General features: G+C 45.7%; 1 protein-coding gene across 2 annotated transcripts in view; it reads left to right on the forward strand.

Moving 5' to 3' along the window:
* Nucleotides 1-2,008: 2,008 nt before the first annotated feature.
* Nucleotides 2,009-12,167, forward strand: part of CMTM7 (CKLF like MARVEL transmembrane domain containing 7) — a 28,411-nt gene continuing 18,252 nt past the window's right edge. Inside the window, exons 1-2 of one of the 2 annotated variants that reach the window (XM_069860083.1) lie at nucleotides 2,051-2,183; nucleotides 7,490-7,560. Coding sequence is in view for 1 of the 2 variants with exons in the window: in XM_069860082.1 (XP_069716183.1) it covers nucleotides 2,037-2,183 (147 nt within the window). In the remaining variant the exon portion in view is untranslated. Of the gene's footprint in view, nucleotides 2,184-7,489; nucleotides 7,561-12,167 lie in introns of both variants that reach the window. The other variant, XM_069860082.1, reaches the window with a different exon arrangement.

Raw genomic sequence — 12,167 nt, forward strand, 5'->3', positions numbered from 1 at the left:
AATTTAAATCAAACAATGGGGCTGAGACATTTGGATAGTACAATTTTGCCTGTAGCTGCCTGTTTAGTGCATTTTCTCTTTTACAAGATCATGAATTGGCAGGTTTAGGATTTTTTTGGTGGGGATAAAAGCGTGGGGAACATGATGTTTGCAGCTGCCCCTCCACTACAAAGTCCCTCTCTACAAGACAGACATTGAGGTCCCATAGTGTGTCCAGAGGAGAACAACAAAGCTGATGAAGGGGCTGGAGAACAGGGGTTACGAGGAGCAGCTGAAGGAGCTGGGATTGTTTAGCCTGGAGAAAAGGAGGCTGAGGGGAGACCTTATCACTGTCTACAACTACCTGAAAGGAGGTTGTAGTAAGGTGGTCGTTGGTCTCTTCTCCCAAGTAATAGGTGATAGGATGAGAGGAAATGGCCTCATGTCGTGCCAGGAGAGATTCAGATTGGACACAAGTCAGATTGGACACAAGTTAGAATTTCTTCACAGAAAGGGTTGTCAAGCACTGGCAGAGGTGGTTGAATCACCATCCCTGGACGTGTTTAAAAGATGGATAGATGAGGTGCTTGGGGATATGATTTTGTAGTGGACGGGTGTGGTTGGAGCTGATGATCTCAAAGGTCTTTTCCAACCTCGAGATTCTATGGTTCTACAAAGCGCTGGAGCCGCTCCCCTCCAAGAACATCTCTGGGGAACTCTGATTCGCCAAGGGTATCCATATCATTTGAGTCCAGCTGCAAACAGCTGTGAGGGCCCATTCACCACCCAGGTCCTCTCCTGGGACTCCACCATGTACACTCAGATGTCTCTCTCCCTCCTTAGAACTGCTTGCTTTCGCCTTCTACAGCAAAATGGGAGTGGCTGGGCTGCGGCTGCCTCTCTGGTGAGGAACTGTGGGAGCACCGAGCTGGAGAAGATGATGCAGGAACTCCAGTGATACAATGTGTGGAATATTTCTAAGCAGAGTATTTTGATTTAAGCTGAAGTACAGTTAAGTTTTGTCTAAGCAGTTGTGGTTTCTGAAAGTTAGAACTGGTAGCATGTTTTCCTTAAAATGGTGGTTTTCAGACACTGTCCTTTCTTTGAAAATGACAACGTATTGTGTGAGGAGCAATTCGTGCTAAACAGATGTCTCTTCTTCTGTAATCGCCTCTGTTTGGAATCCTTACTAATCTGAAAGCCACGGTCACTTAGAGAGCTGGAGCCAGCTCCAAATTAGCAAGAGTTTTGACTACTGCAAAGTTTCACAACAATACTAAAATTAGACCTTGGAAAGTAATAGGATGTGCATAAGATTTCTGGGGAAATTTATACATATGCATGTAAGTGGGAAAAATATTCTGTAACCAACTTTTGTCTTGCTCCACGTGATTGATGGAGGTAATTCCCACATGTTACCCAGGCCTGAGAAGGGGTGCTTGCTTTCTGAAACTCCAAAATGAGTCTTAGAGAGTTTTATTTGCCAGCTTTCTTGGTATCAGCAGGTGGGAGAAGGAGATCATAGAATCATAGAATAATTTGGGTTGGAAGGGGTCTTCAAGATCATCTAGTTCCAACCCCCCTGCCATGGGTAGGGACATCCCACTAGAGCAGGCTGCCCAAGATGCACTCTGAGATGCGGTTGCTCCGGGTGGGGGAAGGAGATGCTGGAACTCGGTGTGGGGGAAGGAGATGCGGGAGCTCTGGGTGGGAGAAGGAGATGCTGGAACTTGGTGTGGGAGAGGGAGATGCTGGAACTCCGGGTGGGAGAAGGAAATGCTGGAACTCGGTGTGGGAGAAGGAGGTGCGGGAGCTCGGTGTGGGAGAGGGAGATGCAGGAGCTCGGCGTGGGAGAAGGAGATGCTGGAACTGGGGGTGGGCCAGGGCGATGCGCCCCAGCCGCGGAGCTTCTCCCCGCCCCGGCCGGGGAGGGAGCGGGGGCGGGCGGGGATTGAGGCGCTGCCTCCCGCCCCCTCGCCGCCCCGTCCCGCCCCGTCCCGTCCCGTAACTCTTCTCCGGGCCGTCCCGCGGCCAGAGGAAGGTGGGGAAGGGGGGCGATGTCGCACGGGGGGCGAGTGATCCGCACCGGGGTGAGCAGCGCGGGCCCCGCGGCCCCGCCGGGCGCCTCGTCGGGCTCGGACGAGGAGCTGATGGACGGCGCCTATTTCCGCTCCTGCGCCGGGATGCTGAAGGTGGCACAGATGGTAAGGGGCGAGCCGGGTCCCGCCCGCGCCTCCCGCTCGCTTCTTCCCCGGGAAAGGGGCTCGGAGGTGCGCTCGGTGCCGTCCCGGCCGCGGCGGAGCTGCCGCTCGGCTCCCGCAACTGGCGGGATGGAGGAGAAGTCCGGGATCCCCGGCTCGGGCAGCGAACGCCGCCGCTTCTTCCCCAGGCGGGAGCGCGGGCTGGGAGAGCCCGGGGGGACCGTGCTCGGCAGGGGCACCGCACCGCGGTCTGTTCGGGAATCAGAAACCCAGGGAATAGTTTGGGTTGGAAAGGACGTTAAAGCCCATCCAGTTCCAGCCCCCCTGCCCTGGGCAGGGACACCTCCCTCCAGACCAGGCTCCATCCAGCCTGGCCCTGGACACCGCCAGGGATGGGGCAGCCGCAGCTTCCCTGGGCAACCTGGGCCGGTGCCACCACCCTCATCGTGAAGGAATTCCTCATTATACCTAGTGTATGTCTGCTCCTCTCCAGTTTATGCCCGTTGCTTCTAGTCCTATCACTCCATGCCCTGGTAAAAAGTTCCTCCTCAGCTTTCCTGTAGCCCCTTCAGGAACTGGAAGCTGCTCTAAGGTCTCCTCAGGAGCTTTCTCTTCTCCGGCCTGAACAACCCCAACTCTCTCAGCCTGCCCTTGTACGGGAGGTGCTCCAGCCCTCTGATCATCTGGACCCGTTCCAACAGCTCCACATCCTTGTTGGGGATTCCAGAACTGGACACAACAGTCCAGATGAACTCTCACAGAAAAGAATAAAAGGGCAGAATCACCTCCCTCAGGCTGCTGGCCACACTTCTGTTGATGCAGCCCAGGACATGGTTGGCCTTCTGGGTTGAGAGTGCACATTGCCGGCTCATATTGAGCTTCTTATCAGTTACCACCCACAAGTCATTCTCCCTAGTTAATGGTAATTTTTAGTATTAAGAACTATTAACATTATGGTAGCTAATGGTGATTTTTAGTATTAACACCTTACAGTTAATACTAATGATGACAATCCCATCTCGGAGTTAGCTGAGAGAGTTGGAGTTGTTCAGCCTAGAGAAGAGAAGATTCTAGGAAGACCTTAGAGCAGCATTCCAATACCTAAAAGGGGGCCTACAAGATGGGCCCTTCATCAGGGAGTGGAGTGATAGGAGGAGAAAGAACGGTTTTCAGTAGAAATAAGTGAGATTTAGATGAGATATCAGAAAGAAATTTGTTGTGATGATGCACAGGAATGGGTTGCCCAAAGAAGTTGTGGATGCCTCCATCACTGGAGGTGTTCAAGGCTAGGATGGATGAGGCTTTGAGCAACCTGATGTAGTGGAAGGTGTCCCTGCCCATGGCAGAAGGATTGGAACTGGATGATCTTTAAGATTCCTTCCAACCCAAACCATTCAATGATTCATTCTATGATTCTGTGACACCATGATGCAAAGGCACATCATGCTCCGGTGGAACACCTTGTTCTTTAGCACGGGAATTTTTAGGAGAAAGTTGGGGCTGAATGCAAGTGCCAACAGTGGGCACCACGGCTGAGACTGCTTGGCCAGCTGGCTGCATACCCTGTCTGCTGGAGACCTCCAGGCAGTGTCCTGGTGACCCGGGAAGGGATCTGGGAGATGTATGGCTGAAAAACAGAAATTAAAAATAAACAGATAATTGAGCATTGCCAGGATTTGAGCTGATGCCTTAACTTGGCTCAGTGCAGGAAATTTAGCTCCATCTACATGCAGAGAGGATAAACAGATGGATAAACTCTCATTTTTGTGGCACAGAATTGTCCATGGAGTGATTTGTCAGCTTAATTCCAGTAATAATAATGAATATTAACAGATGGTTTGGAAAGAGCATGGAAGACGGCATGTGGGGATACTTCCTCACATACAGTCTCATCCTGCAAAAACTTGTACCTTGACAAAAGTTTATTGTGGAGTTGTTGCCTTCATTTTTGATAGCCCACAATGCCTTCCCCTCCCCACCCTGCATTTAATTGTCTAGTCATTTTTTTAAGCTTGTGTAAGTTATTAGCATCCATCCTCAACTGACATTAAAAGTTAGGAATCATTTCGTTCTAGGTTACAGAGGAGTAATATCAGATCCTGAAGTTTCTATTTAAAAGGCACCCTATTTCTTCCAGTTCATTAACAGACATGTAGCCTCATCCATCAGCTGCCTCTAGAAATGAGCCTCAGTATCAAGCGGCCTCATAGAAAGTTACTGAGCGTGGCTACCTGCATCTGCTGAGCACTTGTACTGCACTCACGAGGCCGCAGAATGGTTCCTTGCTATGAATTTGGTTTGGTAGGCATGCAAACACTTGTCTGGTGCTTTCTCTTGGGTTGTTCCCAAACCGTCACGTGGACCTGGAGTGTCTTTTAAGAGGGCACATATTCTTTTGAGTGTGTGTCTACATTGCAAATGAACCTGTAGTTCTAAAAGGGTAGACCGGCATTTTCCTGATCGGCTGAAAGTCTATTTATCATTTTGCTTTCACCACTGTGGAGGGAACAGTTCCTTTTATGGGCTAGAAATACCTAGTCCTCTCTGCTCTCCATCCTGCTGAGGTGTCACTACTGCTATGATGACTGACTTACAGCTAGCACAGTTTTGGTGTTCATGTAATGTATGTAAAGCTATGTAATTGTATGTAATACTTCACATACGTTCCATAAAGTAATACTTTATCAATGCTGTTCAATATCAAATTCATCAGGATTTAAGCTAGTGTTTTTCCGCAGTGACTTTAACAGAAGTTAAAGTAATGTAAATGAAGTTCTCTCAGCTTCACCTTCCTATATTTTTCTGCTTTCCAACTTGCCTGTAAATAACATCAGTAAAAGTTACCTCAGGGATCCAAGGAACTTAAGGCAAATGAACTTCTTTTGACATGGTATTGCAATAGTGTCGTCTTCTCAAATAATTTCTTAAGAAAATAAACGTTTGTGCTGCAGTGTACAGAAATAAGCAGGCTAGGTCACTTCTGGATTAATTCCTGCATGCAATCAAATACGGAGAGCTAAATACTTTTGCAACTCCCCTTTATCTCTTCTCAGACAGTATTTCCACTACATCCATGGATCCGTTTGTATTAGCATTCAGTTCTTCTGGTAGGAAGTAAGTGTTTGCTGTATCCTTCTTTGAAAAGAATTCTTTATGCTAAGTCTATAAATATTCCTGTATTAGTGTTAATGTGGCTGGTGGGACGGCGGCCTTACTAAGAAGAACCATTATGCTGTCAGAGGACAAAGAGAAGGTCTTTTAGGTTAGATATACATCACCCTAAATTGGATACTGGGCCTCTGAATGGTTGTGGTTATGAAGAGGGAACGTTACTGGTTCTTGTTTTCTCTTTCTTCCTCAGTCCCTTTTACCAAGAAGTAAACTATATGAGAGAGAACAAGAAAGAAACATTTCATCATCTACTGCACTGTTAAGGGCTGTTTGCAGTGCTTGCAAACTGAGAAAAAAAATACAACCCATATGTATATGTGCCTGAAATAATTTGAATAGATTACATCAATAAGCTATGAAAATTATATGAAGGAAACAGAAGATAATTATGTTACAAGTGTTCTTTTGTAAAAAAGATCATAACACAAGGACTAAAACCAGCAGTCTTGGACAAGATGAAGAGATTGTGCAGCAATCTGATGATTACTGAATTGTTGCTACTCTGTAAGTGTTACCAGTGCTTCCTCTTAAAATGCTGAGTGCTGTGGTGTCTAGCACAGAATGAATTTAGGAAGTAAAAAAAAATTTATTTCTTGCCTGTAAGGCTACACAAATTCCTTTATTCTTTTTGACAGAGAATTCCTTTAACCTTGTAGAACTATTATAGCTTTGAAATGATAATGCTTTTTATGCATTGATTTCCTGGCTTTCTAAGTCTTAGGGAATGATCTGTAAATATTTTGAAAATTAAATGGAGGAGAAAACATAGTTCTGTGACTTGTGTATTTTGCATGGCAGTGAGGTAGTTTGAATTGGACTTCAGTGTAAAGCCTTTGACAGTTACTCACAGCATTCTGCTTAGGAAGCTGTCAGCCTCTGGCCTGGACAGGCGCACACTCTCCTAGGTGGAAAACTGGTTGGATGTCCAGGCCTGGAGAGTGGTGGGAAATGGTGTGAAATCCAGCTGGAGGCCAGTGACAAGTGGGGTTCCCCAGGGCTCAGTGCTGGGTCCAGCCCTGTTCAATGTCTTTATCAATGACCTGGATGAAGGCATCGAGTGCACCCTTAGCAAGTTTGCGGACGACACTAAGCTGGGTGGAAGTGTCGATCTGCTGGAGGGTCGGGAGGCTCTGCAAAGGGATCTGGACAGGCTGGACCACTGGGCAGAATCCAACGGCATGAGGTTTAACAAGGCCAAATGCTGGGTCCTGCACTTGGGGCACAACAACCCTGTGCAGAGCTACAGACTAGGAGAAGTCTGTCTAGAAAGCTGCCTGGAGGAGAGGGACCTGGGGGTGTTGGTTGACAACCGACTGAATATGAGCCAGCAGTGTGCCCAGGTGGCCAAGAAGGCCAATGGCATCTTGGCTTGTATCAGAAACAGCGTGACCAGCAGGTCCAGGGAGGTTCTGAGGCTGTGCTTGGCACTGGTGAGACCGCTCCTTGAATCCTGTGTTCAGTTCTGGGCCCCTCACCACAAGAAGGATGTTGAGGCTCTGGTAGGAGTCCAGAGAAGAGCAACAAAGCTGGTGAGGGGGCTGGAGAACAGGCCTTATGAGGAACGGCTGAGAGAGCTGGGGTTGTTTAGCCTGGAGAAGAGGAGGCTGAGGGGAGACCTCATTGCTCTCTACAACTACCTGAAAGGAGGTTGTGGAGAGGAGGGTGCTGGCCTCTTCTCCCAAGTGGCAGGGGACAGGACAAGAGGGAATGGCCTCAAGCTCCGCCAGGGGAGGTTCAGGCTTGACATCAGGAAAAAATTTTTCACGGAAAGGGTCATTGGGCACTGGCACAGGCTGCCCAGGGAGGTGGTTGAGCCACCTTCCCTGGAGGTGTTTAAAAGACGGATGGATGAGGCGCTGAGGGGCATGGTTTAGTGACTGATAGGAATGGTTGGACTCGATGATCCGGTGGGTCTTTTCCAACCTAGTGATTCTGTGAATGCTGTTCTTCACGCATGAGTATTGCTAATTAGGGGGTCCATTTTCAAAATCCAGTCTGAATTGAGTTTCTGATTTTAAAAGGAGGTTACAAAGTATATTCAGCATCTAACCCGCTTAAACTAGTTTAACTTGATGGTGATTAGTATAGCATTTGCTTTGTCTTTCCTTTTTTCCCGCGTTTTCTTTTTGTATTTGCAGTTTTGCTGAGATGTCTTTTATGCACGGGATCCCATTGTGGCCACCTTGGTTCTATAGCAGCAGTGTACTAAGTAAGTGTGCCAGTGGGTGTGTATCAGTGTGCACGATACAACAGAGAAACTAAATGGCTGAATTTTAGCCAGCCTGGCAAAATCGAGCCACGTGGCAATCTTCAATATGCCACAGTAACTGTGCTGATTTCTTTGAAACACGTTTGCTCTGTGCCCATGCTACCACTGGCTTGTTTTATTACAAGACTTTCCAGGAACTTACATTACTTAGCTTGGTGAGTTCTCAGCAGATGGGTTCTTGGAAACCTTTTGAGGCATCCTGTGCCATCAGAGACAACGTATGGATTTGCATCCATATTGTCAGCAAGGTGGCTCCAGTGGCAGCGTTCATAGATCAAAACAAGTCTAATTTAGCTGAATTTCTTGTGGAGCCCTCATGTGCCTTTTGTATTTTAACAACTGACATCTGGATGATGCCACAGGCACTGTACTGGCCTAAGTCCTGCTTTCAGCACAGCCCGTGTTTGACAGCTTGTATAGGTATCCTGCCATTGTAGGCAGCTGGCTGGTAGGAATGGCTGTTATTGTATCACCTTCCCAGGGCCTTTTCTTGCTTCTGTTTCCCCTCCTTCAGGCTGGGCCAAGCTAACTTTGAGCACAGTTCAGACTGTAGGCAATTGTTCCCACAGTAATGCTGCTGTTACTTGAGTGGACAATAGTTCTGGCACAGTAAGCACGGTTTCAGTATACAGGGTTTTTTAAGCTGAAAACACTATGACTGTTTCAGCTCAATCTGAAGCAGGAAAAAGCTCTTTCATCAGATAAAAAAGGAGAAAATCTAGATTATCTTCTCAAGGCTGAGGAAAAAATTTGCAAACAACTGCAACGGAAAAAATGATAAATTCAATAAAAGTTGGCTTTCCATCATAATTTTAACGTGTTAAAAACACTAAGGCAATAGTTAAAGCTTTTCTGCAGACTATCTATTTAATTTCCAAAGTGCGTCTCAACAAAAGCAATTACGTACTTGATATGTGAACAGCCAACAAGACAATCTGTATTGGAAGTGTGCTGAAACCTCTCTGGTTATTTCTTATACTAACATACAGTTGAATAATAGTATTCAAGAGAATATTAATATATCTAACACTAAAAGTTAGAAAATGCTGGTAGTAAGGCTGCTAGAGCCAAGGTAAATTTCTGAAAGTGTTGGATGGTATCGGACAAATTTACTGGGCAGCTACATTTAGAAGAAGTTAAAATATGAAAAAATAGCAAAACCTGTTAGTGGAAGAAAGCAATTTGTAATCAAAACCATTGATACCGGAAAAGGAAATTCACAAAAGCAAATGATGTTTGGAATAGTTTGAGAGCTACTCAATCTTCTAACTTGATCTTGAGCCTGAAACATCTTTCTGCCCATGGAGGTGATTGAAGTAAAGCAACGTGTCAATGATATATGATTTTGCTTGTATGGTGATAATGGTGCTCAGTCTGAAGAGAGGGATTCTGGTGCTATGCAGAGAAGCTGAAATTGTGAGCCTTTCTCTGGGTCCTGTGCACACTGCACTTTCAACTTTCCCCTGCTATCACTGTCTCTATAATTCTTCAAAAGGAAAATAATGGCGAGAAGTAACAGGCTTGTTGAAAGTTGCTGGATGCTAACATAAAAGATTAGATTAAAATAGTTCTGTGTTCTGCTTGACTTTTCATCTGGCTGGTAACGGAAAACATGATAAATAATGCTAACAGTGATGTCTTAACATATTATAAAAATAGTCTTATTTTGAGGCATGCAGGAGCATTTTATGTCTGCAAAGAAAATAATAATTGAGGAAAAACACCCGAAGAATGTGCAAGTGTCTTCACTCTGCAGCTATGTGACTACTGGCAAAGCAATAGGAAATGGGACAAGTTTATTAACAGCAAGGTTTTTTTTCTTTTCAGGGCCAAAGTCAGGGCTGTATGTTGTAGCTGCTAATTATTTTTGTTGTTCTGCTAGAAGCACCTTGCTTCAATGGCTCCAAAGAAACCAGTAGCAATTGAGTGAGGAATGTCCAAGCCTTGTAATTAACATCAATAGGTCTGGGAAGTCCTGTTATTTCCATTCCGAGGTCACTGAAACAGGCTGGTTTGGCCAACTGTATTTTTTCCATGCCTCTACTCTGGGTGGCAATTTTAGAATTTCTGCCCAGGTATTTGCGTAAGAGCTGGGAGCAAACAGTGCGTTCCCTGTGTGTTGACCAAGGAGCTCTTGGTTGTAAGCTGACACAGTTTCATTTGATGAGACAAAAATCCAGAAGCAACATTAGTTTAAGGAACTTTTCCTTTCTGTCTCACCTCCGTGCAGCTATTCTCAACTGTGGCAGTGCCGCTGTTCACAGGGTTACACAGTAAACAAAACCAGGGAACTGATGTAGCTGAACTTCAACTCTCCTTCATTTTCCTTTTCTCCATAAGAGTTTTTAGAGAACAGTGCAGCCCTAGAGACTGTGAGCAAGAGTAAGTGTCTGGCTTATAAAGGCAGGAACTACATAAGCCTGAAGCGGTTCCACGTGCTTCAAACCACAAGCTGAGAATTTAGTCCTTTTTCTCTTGGGCGGGGGAAGGTTTTGTACCATCTGTTTTAATTTCTATCTCTTCCAGCAAAAAATAAACTAGTATTTTTTTTTATTTTTTTTTTTAATGTAGAAACTCCTATAGAAGGCTAAAAATTCAACTCCAGTACATTTTCTAAAAAGACAGTTATGGTCATTGTTAAGCACTAGGGAATCTGTTCTGAATGTGTCAGTGAATGTTTTATTGGTATCTTAGAAGAGGCTTCCTAAAAGCACAAAGTTGGAGCTACCTTTCATTGCTCATTTCACACATCCATTAGAGTTTGTTGCAATGCATTCATTAGCAACCTTAGTGCCTGCAGTGCTTTTTGTAGAGAGATTGTTGTACAAGAGTTAGCAAATGCATTTTCTGAAACAAAAAAAAACAGGAAATGAAGCCTAGAAATTTACCACATCACCTGAAACATGTTTAGTACGCTTGAAAGAGCAGAGTGAAGTATTGGCAGTGGTTTCCTGGCACATTTGTTTTACAGGAAGTTAGATTTGCAAATGTAATTTAAAAAACTTCATCAGGTGTGCATGGTGCCCATGGATAATAAGATGTGGTGAAAAGGATGGATTTTTACTGCTCTGTGACTTTCCTTCAAGAGATGCAAGCGCAGTGTATTCCTTCTCCTCACTCTCTTTGGAGATGGTGTTCCTTTGAACATCCTCCTTTCCTGCCACAGAGAAACAGAAACCTGGCATCGGTTCTTTCCAAGTGCAGTCTCCATCAGGTCAGAGCCTATAAACGATAAAGCACATCTTGCCAAGCATCCTTTGCTGGGTTCCGTGGCTGTAGATGCTGGAACAATTTGTTGTGTCTCATTGTGACCCAGTAAAGCCGTGGCCGTACCTCAGAGAAGGCAGCACATCTGATGGGGGGGGTGTGGTTCTTAGGTAGCTGCTCTGCATTACTGGGGTAATAGAGTGTTGTCCCCCAAAGCCAGACAGTGCTTGCATGCTCTGAGGAGGTGTTTCCTCCCCTCCCCTCCCTGGGGACTCCTTGTGAGTTACTCACTCAGTACTGTGGCTGAGTTGCCTCCCTTGCGCTACTGTCAGATCGCGCACACTATGGCCTTGTCCTCCTATTTTGTGGTGACATGTAAAGTATAGAGCAGCCAGAAATTGCCACTTTCTGCACACAGAGATCAAACTCTCAAATTGCTGTGATTTCTTCTTACCCACCTGTGAGCTTCCTCTTTTTTGCATAACTCAGATTCTTAAGGGATTGTCGCAGCTGAAGCAGCTCCCTGTGCTACAGCGCAGATAATTTGATGAACATAATGGCGAGTACAGGAATGTCTGACTGGTCAAAGCTGGGTGACTGTAGCTTGTAAAGCCAAAGCAAATTTGGCTGCTGGTTTTGTAACAATAGCAGCAGCTGCAAAGGTTGTGGCTTCCTCTCCTGCTCACAGCTTCCCTCAAGGAAAATGGAAATGCGGTGGTGACAAGACTAAGAAACTGCTTAAAGGGAAAATTTTCTTAAAATGATCGTGGTAGTTCCTTGGGGGTTTTTTGGGTTTTATTTTTTTTGTAAAATGCCATTAGTGACTTCAAGAAACAAGTGCTGACTGCTGGGAGAGAAGTGTGCTGTTAACCTGAAATGACCAGCAGCAGCTGCAGAACTACAGAAAGACTTCGCGTACTTTCCTGCAAGTCTGTAATCACACTCTGGGAAGGCCACTTCAAGAGCTCTTTCATCTCTCTGGGAAAAACAGAGTCCCCAGATGCTGCTTATTGCCTGTTGGCTAATTGAGCTTTTTGTAGATGGCTTGAGCGAAGCTTCCTGGTAGACACAGAAGTGCTATCCCAGCATGTTTGAGAGGCCTGCAGTCACTCAAAGCTGTCAGCTGTGATAGTGCCACTGGGGTATCTCATCTTGTCTCTTCTCATTTTTTCCCCCTCATTCATTGCCCTTCACTTCCATGGCACCTTGCCAAGCGTTGAGTGTTTGCATTTAGAAAAGGTCGCTCTTTTGTGTGCTGAGGGCCAGTCTGATCCAGCAGCTAGGTTGTAATGATGCCAGTTGGTCTGGAAATTGTCATTATATTAGCATTTTTGGTAACT

This window comes from Phaenicophaeus curvirostris, chromosome 6, assembly GCF_032191515.1.
Source record: "Phaenicophaeus curvirostris isolate KB17595 chromosome 6, BPBGC_Pcur_1.0, whole genome shotgun sequence".
NCBI classification, from domain to species: Eukaryota; Metazoa; Chordata; class Aves; order Cuculiformes; family Cuculidae; genus Phaenicophaeus; species Phaenicophaeus curvirostris.